At 39.3% G+C, this 22,178-nt stretch overlaps 1 protein-coding gene across 5 annotated transcripts in view; it reads left to right on the top strand.

The window, feature by feature from the left end:
• FNDC3B (fibronectin type III domain containing 3B) overlaps positions 1–22,178 on the top strand; it is a 296,648-nt gene that overhangs the window by 224,879 nt on the left and 49,591 nt on the right. For 4 of the 5 annotated variants that reach the window (XM_039865044.1, XM_039865042.1, XM_039865041.1 and 1 more), the window contains 6 exons: positions 12,258–12,382; positions 13,584–13,758; positions 15,664–15,750; positions 16,783–16,921; positions 18,741–18,812; positions 20,923–21,041. In XM_039865044.1, coding sequence (XP_039720978.1) covers positions 12,258–12,382; positions 13,584–13,758; positions 15,664–15,750; positions 16,783–16,921; positions 18,741–18,812; positions 20,923–21,041 — 717 coding nt within the window. The remainder of the gene's footprint in view (positions 1–12,257; positions 12,383–13,583; positions 13,759–15,663; positions 15,751–16,782; positions 16,922–18,740; positions 18,813–20,922; positions 21,042–22,178) is intronic. The other variant, XM_039865045.1, reaches the window with a different exon arrangement.

A 22,178-nucleotide genomic window follows, 5' to 3' on the forward strand; every position in this document is an offset into this window, starting at 1 on the left:
TCTATCCGTGTGTCCGTGTGTGTGTGTGACCGTCCGTCCGTCCGTCCATGCCCCCTGGGTTCTTTGCTGCTTCTCTGCCTCATAAGTAAGGTCAGAGAAGTTGAGTACTTGAAGGGAAAACCTCCAAGGAAAACGCAGGTGCTGCAGGAAATGGTATCAGTGACTCAGTTGTTGGCCTCCTTCCCTTTGAATCTGAATTGGAAGTGTCCTGACATGATGCTGGGAGGAAGCATTCCTCAGCCTCAGATGCAATGGAGGAGCTGTGTCTGATGACCATTTGTAACCAGTAGGACCCACTATGAATTGGTGACCACAGAATATTAAATGGTTTATTTTTAGCTTTCCTCTACTCGTTCTCCTTCCCTCTTTTCCTTGTTCCCATCTTAATTCTTCTGCCTTCGCCTTTCCTCTCTTTTTTCTCTCCCACCTTGTAATTCCTGCTGGTGTTGGCTCTGAAATGAGCTTTACTAGAGATTCCAGATTGACTCTCACTTGCTCTCACCTACCATAGGCTTTTTGCCAACATAGGAATCCTTTTACATTCTATGTCATAATATTCACCTTCTAGAAAAACTTCCCCAAACTATGCGAAGTGCTGCAATTAGGAGATGTAGATTTAGTTCCAAGTTTTAAACCAGGCTGCTTGACATCTCTGGTGCTCAGTTTGCCCATCGGCTTGTGTGTATTTATATCACTCACACTATCTCAAAACTGGTTATTAGGATTGTCCCTTCTGAAAGCATTTATATACATGACATGTGAACACTGTTCACTGTCCTGTGAAGGATCTGTGACATGGGAAAGATAACATCTTCTGCTGGCTGAAAAAGCTAATGTCATGCTATCATTTTATACTTCTAACACGTAAATGGAACAAATAACCACGAGCTTCTCAAATTGTTCCATCCAGTCGCTTTGCTTTACGTTATACCTCTCTCCCTTCCAGTCTCCCTAAAAAGATTAAAAAATAATACCATTGGGTTTCCTGGCAGTGAGAATACAAACAATAGTAACCAATTCATTTCTGCCCATCATATCATTTCAGAAGTAAAGTTTCTCACAAATCAGTACAACAGTCTGTGTTTCTAAGCTTAGGGCTTAGTTGGAGATGAGCAATCCTTTTGGGAGCAGCTCACTTAGGCTGGTTTTCGGTTCCCCTTGAATAGTATTTTCGTGCTATTTAGGCCTTGCCTTTGAGGAAGAACAGCAAATGTATGAACAGAGAACATCAGACCTGCAGGAAATATGAGCACATGAGGCCCTGGCTATCCCTCCTAAACCTTCTGGTACTTTTCTGAAGCCAAGTACACCTGGTACCAGGGATTATTTCCAGACCCTGCCCTAGTAGAGTCAGAAGAATGGGAGTAGGTGTTCTGTTGGGGTGTCTCTCCACCACACCCAGCCCTCTCCAAAGCCAGAGCTCTCCTCTCTCAAGGCATTTGTGCCAGCCATATACCCATAGTCTCTGTTGTCTAGGGGGCTGTAGAAACAAACTTAAAGGGCAGCAAGATTGTGAGGTGCACAGAGGAGCAAGTCACCGCCTGAGAGGGAGATGGGTACTGCTTAGAGTCTCAAAGAAGGTTGTGTTCATGAGCAGCACCCTGCCTGTTTGTGCCCTGGAAACTGGTCTGAGAATTGGAGCTTGAGGCAAAGTGCTCCCGTCCATGTATGTGCCACTACTAATGTCTGGGTATCCCCATATTTTTATTGTAGTATAACAGCACTGGTTAGAGTTCCCGGAACACTTGATTCTTTTGTTCAGTATTTAATCATCATTACAATAAAACAGTGTAAAATTTTGCAAGTGTTGGTAAAACAAACATGTTTTACTATGAGCACAGACATCATATGCAGCTGTCAAGCCTCTTAGAAGAGGACCTTCATGAATGAAAGCAGCAGCAGAGAGGCCAGTGAGTACCTGGCCTTTATTTCTGCCGGGACTGGGACTACTGTACTAAGATAGCCTTGGGAAGATCCACCTTAATCAATAGCTAAGGTCTCTGAAGACTCATGTGGCCATAATGGAGAACAGAAAATGGAGACGTTACAGCACAGGGGAAAGCTGATACACCATGTCTCCTAAATGCATTTTCATTAATGTCACATCATTGTTCTGTAGAATTCTCTTGGAAATCACTCACTAATAGTTCTTCAAAAGAATTAGCTGCCTGCTTTTCTCTGCTAATAATTGTAACTAGGCAATGCTTTAATTTTTAAATCACTGTGGGAAGTAACTGACTGTGGGATGGTAACAAGCAACTAAAAATTGAATGCACAGGTCTCATTAGCTTTTCAGCTATGGCTGTCAATTTCAGTTTTCTCCTGAAACAGGTCAGTTTTCAAAACATGGAAAGGTGTGGACTTTGCTGGCCCTGTCCCCTTGTTGTGGTGACTCAGATGAGTTGTAGTGTTTAGAGCCTTGGAGTCTGCAAACTTGGCCTTGCAATTTTGTATATTTTCAACCACTGTTTGCTCCCCCAGGAGACGTCCCGTTATGAGCTGCAAAGCAGAAGGCCATTTTCAAGACAGTTTTCTACTTGACTGTTAGATGTGTAATCATTACATTTTAATTTCTTTTTGATCACGATGTGCCCCTGTCCCCATATTTAATTTGTAAGTCAGTAGTTATTTTGAAGGGTGGCAGAAAGCAGGTCTGAAGTCTTATAATGGTTTCTTCTACTAGATTTGAGTATTAACACCTAATGCTGATATTTTGAAAAACAGACATTTAAAAACTGCTTTAATGAACTGAGTTTTAGTTTAATCAAGAAGTATGAATAAGAAGCATGTAACTGCAAAACAATGGTTAGATGCTAATTTCTTAAGTTCAATTAACTCATGGGCCATCCTGAGCTAACCCCTTTGACCTCCGCTTGTCCCCTCCATAGGCATCCTTCTGAGCTCAATGCCCCCTTTGTTGCTTCTCTGCTTGATGACATAGAGGTATCTGATAGCAGAGTTAGAAGTTTTTCTCTAGAAGAGGCTAAGGGAAGGAATGAGGATATAGAGGCCTCTAGGGTAGAGATGAGCTTTGGGGCATTTAAAAAAACGATTAGGAATCTCTGGGTTGACTTACACATAAATGGCTGTTTTCAGAGATGGTGATCTGGCTTTTTCCCTTGAAAACCTGAGTAAAAGGGCAAACTTCATTGTCAAATAAGAACTTTCTTTTCCATATTAGAAAGCAAATTCTGTAAAGGAATTATTTATGGAAACTTAACTCATTGTGAGTTCTACTCTTATTGTTTTAAATTGTAGAATACAGAAATATTCACTGGTGCTGTGCAGCTAGCTAGTCAGCAAATGCAGGTCTCCTAAGATCTTGCCGTGACTCTGTGGCATGGATTCATATTGATGATAGATATGTATCAATAACATGGTATGCACCTAAAGAGACCTGCAATAGTAGTCTCCGTTTTGTCTCTAACTATTCAAGCAAGTCATTTAACCCCTAAGCCTCAGCTTTTCCACTTGAAAAATAGTGTTATTTATCTCAGAGGTAGGTTAAGATTGAGATAACTTGAGCAATAGAAGATTCAGTTTAATGGTTATTTCATGTCACTTAAGTACAAGTCAAGATCTGGGGTAGAAAAAGTCAACAGTTAGGATTATATGAAAGGAATATGGCATCTTTGTATCAGGAACTTAAACAGGAACCCTCAGGTTAGTGTCTCTGGTTTGGACTAAACAAAAACGGACATCAATTCTACATATAGATGTTCATTTGCCATTAGCTTAGTTTCCAGACATGACGTGTAGGGAGCATACGAAAGAACCAGAAAAATAGCTTTGGGGGCGGGGGGGTGGGGGTAGGTGGGTGGTGAATGTGACTAGTGGAGTTCCCAAGAACCTTCCTCACATGTGACTCAGCTAGCCCAAAAGGAATTTCACATCTTACTTTCCTGGTGACTAATGAACCAAGAGAGCTGTAAAACATAGTGGATTAAGAATGGAATAAATTCAACGGAAATCAAGGGAAGTATAATTTGAAATAGAGCAGAAATGCCAGCAGTAGGTAGAACCCTTAATGCCCTGGGGAACCATTAGCAAGCTGGGCAGTGCTCAGCAGTCCTGCTGCAGATACCTCCAGGAGTGGGTAGCACACCGCAGACTGTCACTTCTTGGGCATCTAGTTCAGGAGGAGCCAGCTTTGCTCATTTTAGGAATTAAGCTGGCCCCATAGGAGGTAATTGGAAACTAGTTTATTAATCAGATTACTGTTTAACTTAGGTGTTGAATAGTATTGATAATCTTTCAGAATGCTTTTTGCCCAAGTGAATTTGCACATGGCTTTTCTGGTTTGACAGCAGCCATTTTTGGAACTAGAGCATCGGCGATCAGAGTGACTTACCAGGTCTCACAGAGTGGTTGAAGAGCACCTCTGAGAATGGAGTTGACAGTCTCTGAGGTGCCATGCTGCCTTAGGTTATATGGTATGTTGGTCCAATGTTGAAAGCTTCTAGCTGAGGCTAAATTACAAATATCCATCTTGGTCCTTGATACCCAATTTATCAATTCATGTTTATCATGCTTCTTGGTTACCAGCTAGAAGATAGCAGCCTTGGGCCTTGGCTAGATGGATGGACTGAACCCATCTATCTGTTGGTTCATTTGTGAATAGAACAAGCTGCCTTTCCAAAATCACCACCTTGATCCTTTCCTTTTCCTTCACTGGGACAGTCTCAACACATGATCTTATCAAAGCAGTTGACATCCATATTTAGAGGGATATATGGGAAAATTATGTTTGTTTAAGTCAAAGGATCTGATGATCATTCTTGGCTATTTTAGGTAGCTAAGCCTCTCCCACTAATAGAAAAAAACTAGTGTGCCAGGGGATAAAATGCATGTGGTATTTATTTACTAACCTGCAACCACAAACTTTCTCACTCCCTTGCTCACCTTTGAAAGTTCCTCTATGCCAGCGTGCTCAGTAAAATAAAAGAGAGGCATCAGTGAGAAGAGAGTGAGGTTTGACACAAGGAACTTTTGAATCCATCAAAATGTGGACTGTCTCCACCTCTCTGTTATGAACCTCTTCTTATATATGGTTATGCTGCACATACATGCTCTTATTTCTCAAGCCAACATTTATCTTTGATGTTGCCTAGGGTCAGCCAGTGCTGGAACAACTTCTAAATACAGACATACTAACAGACTAAATCTTTGAGCCTGGCAGTAGTTCAGTTGGCCAGTGCAACTTTATTTTTTATTTCATTTATTGTTGCCATTTCTGACAGGTTAAACTATGCCCAGCCCAGAATCACTCAGCCCGTGTCTGGTTCCAGCAGCCATGGACCACAAGCACACAATAACTGAGAAGTAATTTATTTAGCGGGCACTTATTAAACCTGGTAAGAGCAGATCAGGAAGGCAGTAGGCATAGCTGTGAAAGAACCTGTAATAGAAGGTCAGTGGAAAGAGGCCATAGATCAAGAATATACATCAGGAGGAGTTCAAGTCATAGGACCAAAGAGAGCCGATTCACAATGGATTCTGGTGCCCTCGTGTTGGCCATTCTTGTTTTCTTGTTCTAGGAAGAGGAACAGGAAGGATCATTTCCAGTCTATTAATTTGAAGGCAGTTGAAAATATCATCCAACTTTATTTATTAGTGCCAGTTTTGGAAATACCGGCTTCCAGGGTTGTTAGTGCCAGGGTAGTTGGAAATGTTAGCCAAAACAACCATATTCCCCACAGTCTACAGAATTACTCCTGGCAGGAAAATACTGTAGCCTGAATTAATTGGAGTATGTTTAAGTTATATGTATAAAATTAGCTGTGGATACTGTTAAGTTCTTTAGTAGGAAACCAACCCATTTAGTTGATTCATCTTCCTAAGTACAGAGGACAGCTTTATAAAGATACATAAATTAATGAAGGAAAACCAACTTGAGAAAAAATCATTTTCAGTCTTTCAGTTACATAGTTTTACAAATTAACACAGTTACTTTTAAACATTTTGAACTTTAAAATTAGTTGGGTTTTATGAGAATCACATTCTTTTTATATACATAGATACCAGTTTTCAAATAGGCATACCCACCTGTAACTTGGTTTCTCCACTGGAACTTTATTCCATTATGTGTTTATAAACATACCAAAGAGAGGTTACATAGTGGAGATCCTTTGAAAGGTTTTTAAATTTGTTTACTCCTGTGGATTTAGGCTATGCTATACCTAAACCATCACTAAAAGACCGTTACATGTCTGTATTTAAAAATCTCCCCATATTCTCTGTAATTTATAGGATAACATTATTAAAAAATCTTAATTCAGTCTAAAATGTATCTCTGTAAGGTGAAGTAACTATACTGCTGTTGATTAATGATTTTGCTTGATCTTTATCATGGAGAAACCTGGTTACATTTTTATCTTCTACAAAAATAATTTTATAAATCTCTGCAGAGATGACTTCCAGTACTAAGTGCATATAGAAAATAGAAGCCTTTATCCAAGTATACTTTAAACATTGTGTACTGGAATGCACATTTCCACTCCCTTACCTCTTGGCTATTTATAGTACAGGAGGATTTTATAAAAGTTTAATGAAAAACTTCAGACTATAAACATATGGACATCAAAATAGATGAGTATAATATTGCCTAACAAATTACCTCAAAACTTAGTGGCTTAATACAGTCATTTATGCTCATGGATTCTAGTTGAGAATTTCGACAGGACACTAGGGGGGATGGCTTGTCTGGGTTCCACAGTTGCTGGAGTTTCAACTGCGAGGGCTCACTGGGGATTCGAATCTTCACTTACAAGTCTTGTGTCCACTGTTGGCTTCGATGGGACCTCAACTAGGGCTCCCTCACAGCATGGCAGCCATTAGGGAGTCAGAATCACAAAAGTAAGTGTTCTGGGGAAAAGACAGAAGCTCATCACCTTTTCAGACCTAACATCGGCGGTCATACAGCTTCATTTCCACCACATTCTGTCAGTTATAAGTGAGTCACAAGCACATTCCAGGGAAAGGGCCATAGATTTTGCTCCTCGGTGGTAGGGTATCAAAGAATTTTCAGACGTTCAAATCACCACCATGTGACATAAGACCTCCCTTGACTCTTAGTCATGAGAAACCATTAATCTTTATTCCTCTTCTTTGTATAGCACATATGGTGTTTTTGAGGTACCGTGCCCTAAGATCATTAGATAAGAGGTCATGGACTTTGAAAGTACAACATAACTCTTTTTTCCTACCCCTTCTTCTCTTCTGAGTGTTTTGGGTAAAGAGAGAAGTAAGACAAATGTGTACCCAGCAGCAGTACAGTGGCCAGACAGAACTCACACCCTGTACTCAGAGCAGCTTCACCAGCCAGTGGTGGCTTGCCTCGTTGGCACAGCTCTGCTCAGTTAACAAACGGATGTGATCTCTACCTGCTCTCAGTGACAAGGAGTGGGAACCCATGAGATAAACAATATGCCTGCCAATTAATGTCTCTGCCTCAGTCATTGCACTTAAAAAGTAGGGTCATGTGTTCTATTCTTTTGGGTGACTAACGGGAGGTCAACTAAGTATTTAATTGTTGAGGTTGGATAAGAAACATCTTATAATTTTAATTTTTTTTTTAACTAAACTATATATTAGAAATGGGAAAATATTCAAGTGGGTAGTAAAAGGGCAGAAGATAAAATAAGAAAATAGAGTCTATGTTACTCAAAATATTTAAAACCTTTTATGTTTATAATTTAACTCCAAATATTTTAATGAATGAAATACTGTTTGATAGGGTTAATATCTTTGTCCCTGAGGTTATTAACACATTTTGCAAGATGTTTCCGATCCTTCTCTGCTATATAGCCATGTAGGTCTACGTTTTACTTCCTCTCTCCCCCTGCCTTTGAAAGATTGGGGCCTTTCACAATATGGCAAAAAGTTGAAGGTTATTGACATTCTTCAGAATTTAGCAGTAACTTTATAGGACCCAGAAGAACATCTGGACCCATTATTACTAGACTTATAACCAAATGTATGACCTTTCTAAAAAGTGACTGAGGATGAGAAGGGAGCAACAGAGAGGCAGTTGCTGATAGAGTGTATAGTATTCTAAGTCCACGGCCTCCACCCTTTTTGGCACCAGGGTTGGGTGCTCCTATGAGAATCTAATGCCTGATGATCTGAGGCAGAGCCGAGGCAGTGATGCTAGCGCTGGGGAGCGGATGCAATTACAGATGAAACTTCTCTCACGTGCCTGGTGCTCACCTCCTGCTGTGCGGCCTGGTTCCTATCAGGAGACTGGTACCTGTCTGTGGCCCGGGGATTAGGGACCCCTGTTCTTAGTGATGTAAGCCTGGGACTTTTCCCCTAAAGACGATGACTTCTTTTAGGATATGAATCTAGAACTGAAAAGAGGCACTTGCTCACCAAGGATCAGATAAACGAGATGTCCAGCCATGGCCAAGTGAACTATGTATGTGGTAAATAAAATTCCAGTAGAGGGGACTGGGCTGCCTGGGACAAGCTACAGGGAATGGAGGATGAGCCGATCCAGTGAGGTCTAGAATATAGATAATATGCAATGCATTTTTGTTCATTGGTAAGAAAGATAAGATAGAGGCAAAACCCCCCGAGGAGCTCAGGATTGGGAAGGGACTTAATGTGATATATTTTGTGTACATTAGCCAGCTTGCTGGTAAATCCAGTGCTTTCCTAGAGCAGTTTTGACCAGTTCCATTTGTCTCAAGGCCCAGGGTGCTGATTGGGGCTCTCAGGCTAGGTCTGGGTGTGGGACGACAGATTAGCAAGAACCATGAGGAACACTCAACTGAAAAAAAGAAGCAATACACGTTCGTAATTCCTCACCTCATGCCAAATTGAGCGCCATGAAGTTTATCAGCACACAGTTGATTTGTACTCCAAGATTTTGTCACATTCTAGTAAAGATTAGCTTTGTCCTTGAATGAACTTACTGTGTGCTTGGGTGTGCCCAAAATTATGAAATACAAACAAGCCAGGGAACCCTGAAAATCTGTTCTTTTTGGCTTGCGGACCCTGGCAGTAGAAAGTTAGTCCAGGACTCGTCTGGGGGTTGCTTCGTTTCTGACATAGCCCAATGGCTAGGTCTGCTCCAGAATGACCAAAGATATGTATGGGCTTGAAGCCTCCTTGCACCTCTTTCTCTCTAATCAGGGTGGAGTTCTTGTCCCCAGGAGGACGGGGGCTCAGAGGCTCGTCTTGGGGAGGTTCTGATCCTGACTGCTTGCGTGCTGTGTGCCTCATCTCCCAGTTTACATGGGATCGGGATACTGCCAGGCACCCATGCGTTAGCTCTTCCCTTGTGGACCAGCTAACTCCTGGGCCTTTAGAGGCCCCACTCTTAACTCTCCTCTGTGTGACACACCACTAGTGGCAAGTAAGTGTCTTCCCTAGGTAAAGCTCAGTAATCCTGTGTAGTTTAGATTTTATTAGAAGAGGGAACCTGCCACAGATTATAATCTCTCAGTCATTTGGGACCATACTATCTTTAAAATATGAAAGTTATGATTTGCCATCTGTAAAACTTCACTGACAATAATGGCTTAGACATATTTAATTTCTGATGAACAGTGATTAAATATTCATGTTCTCATTCCTGTCAGTTTATCTGCATCTTTCAATCTTCTAAAGCATTTAAAAAAAAAAAATTCTATTTGTTTCTGTCAATAAGACCTGGATAATATTTTATTTATAAATGCTGTTGCGGCCTGGGCTCCCTCTTGTTTTTCAAGCAGATTCTTCATATCACCTTTGAACATGTACTTGTTCTAAAGCCCTAAAGCCCTAGAACCGCACGGGAGCTTGACTCTTGTAGACGACCAGGGTGATGTGTGAGCCATCAGATTGCTGGATTCCATGGCATTCTCCATCCTCATTTGCTTACCTCTCAGCTGTAGGTCATTTTGCTCTGCAATGACTTTTATGAATTCTGCCCCCCCGCCCCCGCCGATAGCCCTTTTATATTAAAAGTGCATGTCATAAACTTCTCTCAGGTCCAAACTATTTTAACCTACTTTCCCGTGTTTTTGCTTTATTCTCAGTGAATTCTAAAAATGCACCAATAAGCCTTACTTCTTTGACTCTGTGAACTATTTGTACTCTTACCTCTTCTGAAGCTACAGATATTGTTTCTAAAACTTGATTCTAAGGTTCCAGCAGCCCTAGGTCTTTCTTCATGTTCTTAAGACTGTACACAAAGTAGTAAGTACATCTTGGAAGATATTAAGACGGAAAATTTGGCATGCTTTGTCTAAACAAGTTGGAGTTTATTTTAGCAGTTGTTCCCAATACTGAAGTAGAAATTAAAAATAAAAATGTTAGCAACCTAGGAAAATGTCTTAAAGGTTACAGAATGCTTCCTCCCCCCGCCCCTGCCCTCAATTCTTTAGCGAACCCAATTGTTGTGGCCCTTTAAAAGAAAAAATCTGCTTATCATTGATGTCTCCCCACTCTTTTTTTCTCCTTTAAGTCACAGTCTGGTTTTCACCGTATTAAAGCAAATCAACCTAGTAAGGAACAGACTGACTTTTATTTACTGGCTATAGTTCTAAGCACCAGAAATGAGTAAAGGAGACCAAACAAAGAAATAGGAAAAATGAGGCATTGAAGGGGAGCCAATGTCGGGTTTGGAAGGGCTGATGCTTCCGTGGCGGCAGGATGTGCCTTTCTTGCTCTGTTTACTCTGAGCTCAGAAATAGAGGAGGAAAAAGGTAGATCACGCTACAGCCTGAAATGGTTACAAAACATACCCGGGCATTCACAGAGTGTAATCAGACACTGGATGTAATTATGCAAATGTATGTATAAATGGCTTTTCTATGAATAAATTGTCAGTAGCAACCTTAATACTCAAAGTAAGCGGAAGGGCACAGTGACTTCATTCAAGTAGCAGCTGAAAAATGTTATGCTTTACTGTTTGCACCTGAATGTACTTTGAACCCTTGATAAAATGAGCTTTGGATCTTGAAGGCTATTAGGACTTCTGGTCCCTTCCTGCTCAAGGAGGAAAGGGTTGGAAAGAGTTAGTTCGAAGATGAATGTGCATGGTTGTGTTTAATCTGTTCACTCTAGAGGTGCTTCAAGCTGGTTGTGTATGTATTTTATTTTTAATTAAAGTTCACCTGGAACGTGTTTTAGTGGTAAGCATTTGGAGGCCTGCTTGAAGGAAGGAAACGTTTAAATTTGCATAGGAGAAAAATAGGCTTTCTTCTTTCTTTAAAAAATAAATTCAGAACTTCAGACATATTTCTAAAGTCCCTGGGCACAACCATCTGATTAATTAGAATGCTAAAATACATTCAGTGTTAGCATGTAGTTTTCTTTGTATGAACATAGATAAAATACTGTGAATTATGGATATGAAATATTTGTTCTAGCAAACTGCTTATGTGAGTATTTCATGCCTCTGAGCGTGGCACAGCACAGTTATTTTCTACTCAAGGTCTATTAAGAGAACCCACTGGAGTTTTTTCTTTTTGCTTCAAGGTATTTGAAACATCACGTAAGGCTGGGAAGGCATTAAAAATATATTTCCAGTTTCATAAGACACTTAAGAGTAGCTGAAATACATATAAATGAATTCAGCCGATGTTCCAAGTGCTTATCAGACATTCATTTCAACTCTGCAAGCATTGATTGAGCTCCCAGATTGTCCGAGGCACTGTTATGAGGAAAGCAGATGTGGACAAAATGATTCAAAGGCATGTGACCAATATTTAGGGATCAGTGAACAAACAGCTCACCATACTGGAATGTACATGTCAGGGATTGACGGCTGCTGCAAGGCTGGTCAGGAGAGAAGAGACTGCGGAGGGCTTTCTGTGGCACGCTAAGCAGCCTAGACTGGTCTTCAGGTGCTTGGCAGTTGCTGGAAAAGGCTATGCATTTCCAGAGCTAGCGATCCCTCTGAGGCTACTCTTTGTTGGTCATATTGGGCAATGCGACCGGCCCAAGTGAGGAAGAAGATCTTAGAAATTGTGCATTGCCTTGTGACTGAGAGGACCTTTTTTTAATTTTGTTAACCTAAATCACTTTCAAAATCCCACAAGCACAGTGTATTACTTGTCTCAGTTACAGAATCTTCTATAGTGCCTTTATGTTAAGGATGACATTTCATTGTAGAGCACTTTTATGTGCAACATGAACACTTCCTAGAAGCTCTCCTTCTCTTGGTTTTGTTCATCCAAACTGGGAAATTAAACAGTTATTCAAAATGCCCCTTCTTATGGTTATTTATTTTCTAAAAATTTATGTGTGTTGTTTCACTTTTCTTTTAGGGGAAAAGAAACAGTGGTTTCAGACAGTGCTTCTTTGGGAGCCAGAAGCACTGCAAGTTGACAAAGCTTTGTCCAGCAATGGGGTACACATTCAGGCTGGCTGCTCGGAATGACATTGGCACCAGGTATGACATTTTCTTGTCCTTATTTGTATGGTGATTCTGAGTTTTTCTCTCACGTTGTTGGAAAGCACGAGCACACCTGCTGCCTCCACACTGAACCAATTTAAGATTTTCTGGAGAGGGAATCTTAATCAGAGAGTAGAAGGCCCCTGCTGAATGCCTCTGTGTGGCCTCTTTGCCTTCTTGCAAGCGGTAATGCAAAGGCCCCACTAGGGGTCTCTGAGAACCAAGATGAGGGAAGGTAACAGTGCAGATTTTGAAAGGAATCCTCTTGGGGCTTTATTTTTTTCAAATCATGTGCCTTTTTCTTTCATCACCTTAGCAAGCTACTCATTCCGTTGCTTATTTCAATTATATATATATATTCCTAATACAAAGAAAGGGTTGCTTGGCTGGCCATTGTCGTGAAACTGAGGGCAGATACTCCCAGGATTGGAGAAAATCTGGACTGTCTAGGACAGCACGTCTTGGAGGCTGCAGAAGAAAGACAAGAACAATTGTACAATGAAGCGTCAGTGGATAGAGATGCTTTGGAAAGACTGTATTTCAGTTGTACTTCCTGGGTACCTCTAGATTACAGGGAATTTATTTTTCTTTCATCATTGCTTATTGAAAATCTTCTTAAAGGTTCAGCACACCATTGGTCCCCAGCTGTCTTTCCAGCCTAAAAAACTTAGTATCAAAAGGTTTTACAGCCCTCCCTCCCCACCCATGCTAGCCATTGTATTTTTAGAGTCCACTGGTTGAAAAAGGCATAACAATAAAGACTTATACGGTTCAAGAATTTATAAATGATTGGAAGTTCCCATAAACTTTTGAAAAATTGCACTCGTATATATTTATAAATTATTTGAAGGCCCCTTGGTAGCTGTTGCTCATAGTTTAGTAAACATTGCACTATGTTGTGCTTTCTGCTGGGTGCTTTTGGGGTCAAGCAAATTCTTTAAATATATTGTCCTGTAACATGGTCTACTTTGTTCAGAGCTGACCTAAGAAGGGATGGGGAGCTGATGCATCGGCGAACTGAAAATTGTTGTAGAGAATATCACACAAAGCCTTTCTTGCTTGCTGAACCTGTCAGACCCTGAACTCTCCAACTCAATCAAGTTGGGCAGTAGCCAGGGTTATTCTTCCTCTTTTTTAAAAAGCCAAGGCTACTCACATGCTCCTAAATGTGTGTCTCATTGGGTTTAATTCTCTACAGTGGCTATAGCCAAGAGGTGGTATGCTACACGTTAGGAAACATTCCTCAGATGCCTTCTGCCCCAAGACTTGTTCGAGCTGGGGTCACATGGGTCACGTTGCAGTGGAATAAACCAGAAGGCTGTTCACCTGAGGAAGTAGTCACCTATACCTTGGAAATCCAGGAGGACGAAAATGTAAGTTTTTGCCATTTTTATAACCTTGCGTGTGTTCTGTATAAATCAGTATTGTCATAACTGTAGGACACCAAATTAGAATACCTACATAAATTCAAAACCAAACTCTTAATTTCAACCACTACCACTGCCACCACCAGCAATAACCTGTTCTTTCCACAGTCTTTCTCATCTCAGTGAATGTCATTCCAAACCTTTCATTTGGGAAACCAGAAGCCCTTAGAGTCGTCCTTGACTCCACATATAATCAGTCAGCAAATCCTTTTAAACCTTCCTTCAGAAATTATTCAGAAATCTCACTATTTCTCAACATCTCCGTAGCTACTACCTTCTTACAAGCCACCATCAGCTTACCCCTGGATTATTCTGATGGCCTCTTAAATATTTTCCCTACCTTCACCCTTACTACGCTAGAGTCTATTCTCCACACAAAACTGCATGATCCTGTTAGATAAAATATGATCATGTCAGTCCTCTGCTCAGAACTTCCCCATCTCTGTGCCTTCCTCTCTCTTATTGGAGTAAAAGCCTTCAAGTGCCTATAAGGTCTTCTTACAGTGCCTACAAGGTCCTCTGTTATCGGAATCTTTACAGCCTTTGTAGCCTGCCATTGTAGGCTCACTGAGCATACCAGGCATGTCCTGGCCTCAGGGACTTTACATTTGCCAAGCCTTGTGGCTAGAATGCCCTTCCAGATATCTTTGACTCACTTCCCTCATTTCTTTCAGTCTCTTAATCACATGTCACCTCTTTGAAGAGCCCCTTCCTGACCACCCTGTAAAACACCACTGTCTAATCGAACTTTCTGCGACGATGGAAATGTTTTATAGTTTACAATATTTAATAAAGTAGTACCTGATCACACCTGACTATTGAGTACTTGAAATATGGCTGTGGACCCAAGGAACTAAATTTTTAATTGTATTAATGTAAAGAGCCACATGTGGGTGCCTTATTTAACCTGCACAGCTATCGAAAGCAGCACTTTACTAAATCCACCATTCTGTTATTTTACTCAGCTTAATTTTTTTGTCATAGCACTTAATACCATATGACATGCTTTATATTTACATACAGTTTTTGTTTTTTTTTTAAATCACTTTCTCCAACTGGCGTGTAAGTTTCTTTGGGCAGGGTTTTGTCTGTTCTTGAGCAGTGTCGAACCCCTAGATAGTAGAAAAGAAAGCCTGATACACAGAAGATGCACAGTAATATTGGACGGACGGACGGACGGATGGACGGATGGATGAATGGATGGATGATTGAGAATGCTGTGGAATGAATTTTGTATGTTCAGCTTTTAGTGGGATATTTATCATCTTAGAGGATCATGCTTTCCCCATCCACACTGTCCTTTCTTCCTTGACCAGAAGAGGACACTGTGTGGTCAGAAATCTCAGCCACAGTTTATTACATAGCATATTGCAGCTTGGCAGTGAAGACCTCAATGCAAGAGGCTTTTTTCACAAAATTGTTAAATAAAAAAAATTTTTTTAAGTACACACTGCTTTGTCACATAGCACTACTTGGTGGTGAAGTTCTTTGTTTAAAATGCTTATTGAGTAGCCAGGCAGAATTTGCTTTTGAGTAAAGCATATGGTGGCATCTATTTCAAAGCAAATTCTCATTCTCTCAGAGAGCACTGTTTTCATTTAAATCAGTATCACCCCTGCGGTAAGGCTGAACAAACCCAGGAGAAATTACAGTGTGATTGAGTTAAATTTTTACTGAAAGCTAGAGTGCTATCCACAGCACCATGGGATCCTGACACTTTTTTGCAACAGCGGCCATACCTCTGGCTCCCTGGTGATGATAGAAAGAGGCAATATGGAAATCCTACATACGAAAGTGTTTAGTGCCCAGATTTGATGATACTGATGTTTCTTTTTGGCTTTGCCTTTTCAGGATAACCTTTTCCACCCAAAATACACTGGAGAGGATTTAACCTGTACTGTGAAAAATCTCAAAAGAAGCACACAGTATAAATTCAGGGTGAGTCAGTCATTTTGGTACCTGAACTGCTTAAAAAAAGAAGCTGTTTTATGTTTCAAATTGAAACATAAAAAAGTTTTTGTTAAAGTCAATGTATTTACATTTTTAAAGTAACATTTATAAAATGTGTACCATTCTTTAATTTTAAAATCCACTTTGGAGAGAGAAAACTGTCATAATGTGCTGTAATAAATTGGATTACAGCATGGTCAGATGGCCTTACCTGAGAAGACCCAAACCAAATGTGCAGTGTACCTCTTCACCTGCATTTCACACCTTTCTCTTTGATGTTTCTCCTTTTAATCAGATTTCTCTTTTACTCTCCATTTTTCTTTGTTCTTCTGCCCATTCGCACTCCCTCCCCACCTAGTCTTTGCTCAACAGCCACCATTAGCATTACCATAGTACTTTATGTTGTAACCAGAAACAGTGCTCTGAAATCAATAAGAGAGAAAAAACAGGATGCTGCAGAGAGATGGTTTCACCTTCCCTTCTCTAATTTCGGGGCCAAATGGTGCTACGTGGCATGTAGTAGTAATGCAATAAACAGCTGTCAAATTATCAAGTGGAGTTTGTGACTATTTGAAGAGAAGGATAGTTTTTGATGTATTTTTTTAAAACCCTTGTTATTTGATGCTATGAGAACACAGCTATACTGCTAACATTTCTCCACAAGGTGGCATTAACCTACTCTTAAACAAGGGAGGTTATTTTATCTGCTTTCTTTCCGTTTCCATGTTTTCCTTCAACAATACAGTAAGAAGAAAGTGGTGATACGTCTTCTTGAAGGGGTAAAAATGTCCTTAGCTAAAACTCACTTTATTTTTAATTATTAATAGCTAACTATGCAGAAAATAAGCACTTGATAAAGAATCACTTATAAATCCGTAGATTGAGACTGAGAGAGAAGATGTGTATGTGTGTCTGTCTGCAAAAGTTTATGGAAGCCTTGACCTTGCCATGTTAAATAGTCACCGCTGATTTAATACCTGATTTCTAAAGCATGTTGATGTTTTCTCGGTTATGTCATAGCTGACTGCTTCTAATATGGAAGGGAAAAGTTGTCCAAGCGAAGTTTTGGTGTGTACGACAAGTCCTGACAGGCCTGGGCCTCCTACAAGACCCCTCATTAAAGGACCAGTTACATCTCATGGCTTTAGTGTCAAATGGGGTATGTTTTGCTGCAGTTGCTTCTTTTTTGACAGATTAAATTTTAAAAACTTACTAATTTCAAATGAAAATTAAAAATGAAAGGACACCATTATTTGTGGGAGTTTTATACATTTGGGATAAACATATGAGAAACATTCAGAGAATTCTACAAATTGGTAAAATAGACAATTTTAAGAGCATCTCATTCTATGATTTTCCTTTATTACATGTTTTTCCTCCTGTGTTTTTAATGTTATTAATTTGAATGGAGTGATCTCCGAATATATATTTCATTCTTTAATAGCTTGCCCTTAAGTAGTTATATTTAATGTAAAAAATTGATTTATAAAGTTAATATTGAAAATAAATTTCAAAATTTAGATCTGTCATTGGAAGTAAATTTTGATGTACAGAATTTTTCAGTTAAAATGAATTAGGAAAACCTTAGTTTTTGTTATCAGGTGTGTGTGTAACCAGAAGTCTTGAACTTCAGAAATTTTCATAGTGAAGTTCAGCATTTGATGTTTGGAGGTATCTAGTAGAAGGATACTGCGGCTTACCTGTACCACATGCATTATTTCAGTGAAATGAATGCCATTAGAATGTTGTTAAACATTCGTAATTATTGTTAGGATGTATATAATTATCACGAATGTCACATAATAATATTGGCTACCTGAAAAGAAAAAAAAAAGAAATTTAAAATAAGATTTTACCTGGCAACCATATAATGTAAAGGGAATTTAAAGCATAATCCAGTCATTATTGGAGGCCAACCTCTAAGACATATAACTCTTTCAAGTTACCTAAAAATTTAGAGACAGAACTTATTAGATATATATTTTCCTGGAAGAGAGAGATGATTAAGAGAAACTGTAAAAATCTAGATGTGCTTTTTGCCAGTCTGTAAAGCTTTTTTCCTCAGAAAATCCTAGAAAGTTCTGTTAACACTATATACTTTTATTAGCCATATGCTATATTTAACTTTATAATTATTATTTTAAATATCTCTTATTGAAGTATGTATACATTAATGGAAATACTGGGAGAAAGGAGAACGGAAGGGAAGTTCCTAAACCTATGAGTAATCTGAGAGTATATTTAAAATATAGAGCTGGCTGACTGATAGAGATAAATTCTCCAAGGTCTTACAAAAATATAAAGCAAGATATTTTTCTGCCTAGAAAAGAAAACCCTCGCAGGCACAGAGTTAGGAGTGGACTAAACACAAAGTGCACAGGGCTCTCTCTGGCAATAAGCCAGAGCGTCTTCCTTCAGCTACCTGTTCAGTGCGTGTTCTCATTGATCCATGACTCCACTTTTATATTACTTTCACTTAGGATATAAAATTTGCTTAGCAGCAAACTGATGGAACAGATTTATTATATTTTCATTTTTTATGAATAAATTCTGCACTTCCCTTCATTCTCTCTCTCTCAAAAGAATTTAGTTAGAGCTGAGTGAAATAAATTATTTCCTCTTATATAAAAAAATCAATAAATATTAGAGAGCAGGTTTCAGAATTCTCAAAGTAAATTTATTAACATAACTTAGAAAATCAGTTTATTTTTTAAGATTTGCTCATGTTTTACTAAATGCAAGCTCTGACATTTCTAGATCTAAGAACTTTGAATAACTTGATAGTGTTTAAGGTTTCTTGATGTTTTTGTTTCTTTGGTTTTTCAAGAAAGGAATTGGGTGAAATAATATATAAATTATTGTGCCTTTTGGTTAAATCCAAAATTAAGACAGTGTTAAGCATTTATGTGTCTCAGTGATATTTACCAATAAAAATCAATACCTTTTCATAATTAATATGACATTTGCTTATTTTTCAGATCCTCCGAAGGACAATGGCGGTTCAGAAATTCTCAAGTACTTGTTGGAGATTACTGATGGAAATTCTGAAGGTGAAGTTTTCTGAAATTGTTTTATTCAAATCCAGTAGCAAGCCCATTTTCTAATACGATAAACATCTATGTAGCAATAGTGGAGAATCATTATTTTTAATGATAACACTATTACAATAAACAAACCTTAATCACATATTGAGTTTTTCTGTTTCAGACACAGCATCAGAGAGCAGAGGCTGCTTGAAATGTACATTTCTATCATGTTTTAAAATTTTCTGTGTTATTTAAGCCAGGAGTCCTAATCAGTAGAATAAAATTAAGTTTTTCTTTCCCTCTCTTGTTACACTTTCTCTGGAAATTCTTGTAAGCAAAGAGAACATCAAAAGCATTCAGCAGAAAGGATAAGGTGGAGACAGCAAATGAGTTTGGTAATCCACAAATTCCCATGTGCAGTGATGATAAACAAAATGTAATATTACTGTGGGCTAGTGACGAGTGTCACACTTTTATAATAAGTTCAGAAAATGTCTTTCAGTCTTTGTTGTGAGTTCCAACTCAGATAATTTATTCATTACTTCTCATTCATTAAAGTAGGACAGTGTTGACTATCAGATTTCTTAAAGAATGCCTTTAAAAAAAATTCTTAGGTCTTTCTAATAAAATTCATTAGGCTTTAATAGAAAAAATATAGTCATCAGAAGTTTAAAAACGACTTATCTCACCACTCCAATAATCCTTGTAATCATTAATTTAATAAAAAGCTATACATACATATGGCAAAAAAAGAAAGAGTTACCAGTAACTTTTATAAACAAGCAATGCAGGTGTGTGGCTTGCCTTTTTTTTATTCTGTACCACAGTAGCCACCGGGATCAGGTCTTTTCTTAAGCAAAAAACAGGAGAATTCTTCGAGATGGGCACAGCTATTCATAACACAAAATCATATTCTTTACATTAGAAAACCCACCTACTGAATATGCAGTAGCTCATTGTGAAAAACTAAGTGTATTTTGAATTTTCATGGCTCTCTTGACCACTCATGACAAATCAAAAGTATGTGGCATTCTCTACTTAAAGTCAACAACTTTGCCAATGCATAAAGTGAGTGATTAATTGAATCTTTTCAGTGGTCCTTGTTCCCAGTCACCTTTGTAGTATAGGTTTTCTAATCAGTAAGATCTGAATGACTGTCTTTAATGTTCCCCTTTCTCTCATGGCCCTGGTACAGGTAACTTAATTGTAAATCTAACCTAATAAGCAGCTGAGGGAATTCCTAGAAGTTATTTAGTAAAATACTATAAAACAGGGTAAAAATATTTTTCCTAAAACAACTTCATGGAGTTGTAAAATAGTCAACTCGAAACAGCATTAGTAAGAGCAGAACAAGAGGAAGAAACATTCTAGCAGCCCATATCTTTGAGGCAAGCAGTTGATGGAAGCAGCCCCCAGATGTAACCAGAAGTCTTGAACTTCAGAAAACTTCCCCAGTGACATCAGTTTTATTGGGCACCCAGACCCCTCCAGTGGCCCAGCTTACTTTCTTTAATCCCAAAAAGTGATCAGATAACTGGGTCACACACTGAGTGTTTCATCTTTAATTTGTTGTACTCCTAGCCATTTTTGTCTTTTAAGTGGGGCTTCATGCAGACAGCAGGCCTTTACCCACAGGAGTCAGTCTGTAATGGGAGGATTTCACTCACTACAGCCTCCAGGCACATAAGAGCAGGGAGAGACTCTTCATCAGTGCCCGGACTGACCAGAAACCCCATGGCTGAGCAGCCTTCCCCATGCCCAGCTGGCCCCTGGGGCCTTCTCATGCCAGAACCACTTCACAGCCTGCCCAGCACTGCCTTCTCCTTTCACCGTTCCCTCTGTGCCAACTACAGGTTTTGTGTGGTTTCCAACATCCAGACCTCAGAGTCAGAAAATGTAATAATGGTCATATTAAGTAGTCTGTCTAGCCAGCAGTACTAAGTATTAAAAATGACTCCGTGCTATTTTAATATTTATCTTTGTAAAGGAAATGGAAAAAGAGCCGTTTGGCTATTAAAAAAAAAGATACTGGTTTTCATGGAAACCACTTAAGAGCTTTTTAATATAAGTTAATGGTCTATACTATTAAATTTTTACAAAAGGCATAAATTCACATGTAAGTCTTGTTTTACAGCGAGTCAATGGGAAGTGGCATACAGTGGATCGGCTACAGAATACACTTTCGCCCACTTGAAGCCAGGCACTTTGTACAAACTCCGAGCATGCTGCATCAGTACTGGTGGACACAGTCAGGTTGGTTTTGTTTTGTTATGAAAGTAAACATCTTTGGTCAAAGTCAGACAATCTATAACTTCAGAATAAAGTTGCTATTTAAAAATGTATCATGGTAATGCTACCTGCCATGGTGTACATTAGGAAATGAAAACTAGTTTTTGAATTGTGCTTTAGAGGACATAAAAGATAGCCCCAAATGATTCTCAACTGAATTGTGATATTTTCAGGTACTTTTATCACTTAGTTATTTCTTAGAAGACTTTGGCATGATCACATGTGATGGTTGAAACTGAGTGTTTTCTGGAATTTGTATTGGCTAAGTAAGGGTAACTTCGGTTATTGCAATGATAGAAAAGCATAGCATTTAGAGTAAAAAGAAGTAGGACTTCTGCACAGCTCTGATGGTAACCCGTCTGACAATTTTGTGAGATTGTAAAACACGCCTTCCTCAAGGTTCTTTACTGCCATCTGCTGGAAGGTTATTGTAAAATCTATAAGTTTATGTTGATTGAGCTGAATGGCACCCCCTGTAATTTTGCAATGCCCAAGTCACACGACTGTAGGCTGCAGCCAGATTTCTTGTTTTCTACTATTTATGTGACTTCAGACCATCCAGTTAACATGTCAAGAGCCTTGGTTTCAACCATACAGTGTTCTCAGAGGCTCACAATAACCTAACAAATACACAAGAAGTGCTCTAGAAGTGAGGTAGTTGTCTAAATGACTTTAACTTAGATTCAGAAAGAGGGGCAAGATGGCAAAAAGACATTTTCATTGTGGAGACATTTAACATTATGGTTTATAACCATTAATATTGAGAGAGAGAGAGGTTGAGAAATACAGTGGCTTATAGCCCTGTATTGGGTTGACTTTTGAAGAGACTACCTGCCATTTGGGTGCCTAATTTTGCCAGTCAGTCCATATACAGCATTGTCTTGAGTTTATTTTCTTTCCTACTTCCCTGTAAAGATAGCGGTGCTGTGATGTGTAGACTGTCCGTACAGATAGACTCCTTGTGAAAAGGAGGTCTGGAGAGACCGCTTGATGCACTGCCAGAGCTCTGGAGTGCCCCCCCAGGATGGGGTGAATCCATACCTAGGCACGGGTGACCAGCCGGCACTGCCTTTTTGCGAGGCACTGCTCAGTGTGCAGGGC

This window comes from Pteropus medius, unplaced genomic scaffold, assembly GCF_902729225.1.
Source record: "Pteropus medius unplaced genomic scaffold, Ma_sr-lr_union100, whole genome shotgun sequence".
Classification (NCBI taxonomy): Eukaryota; Metazoa; Chordata; class Mammalia; order Chiroptera; family Pteropodidae; genus Pteropus; species Pteropus medius.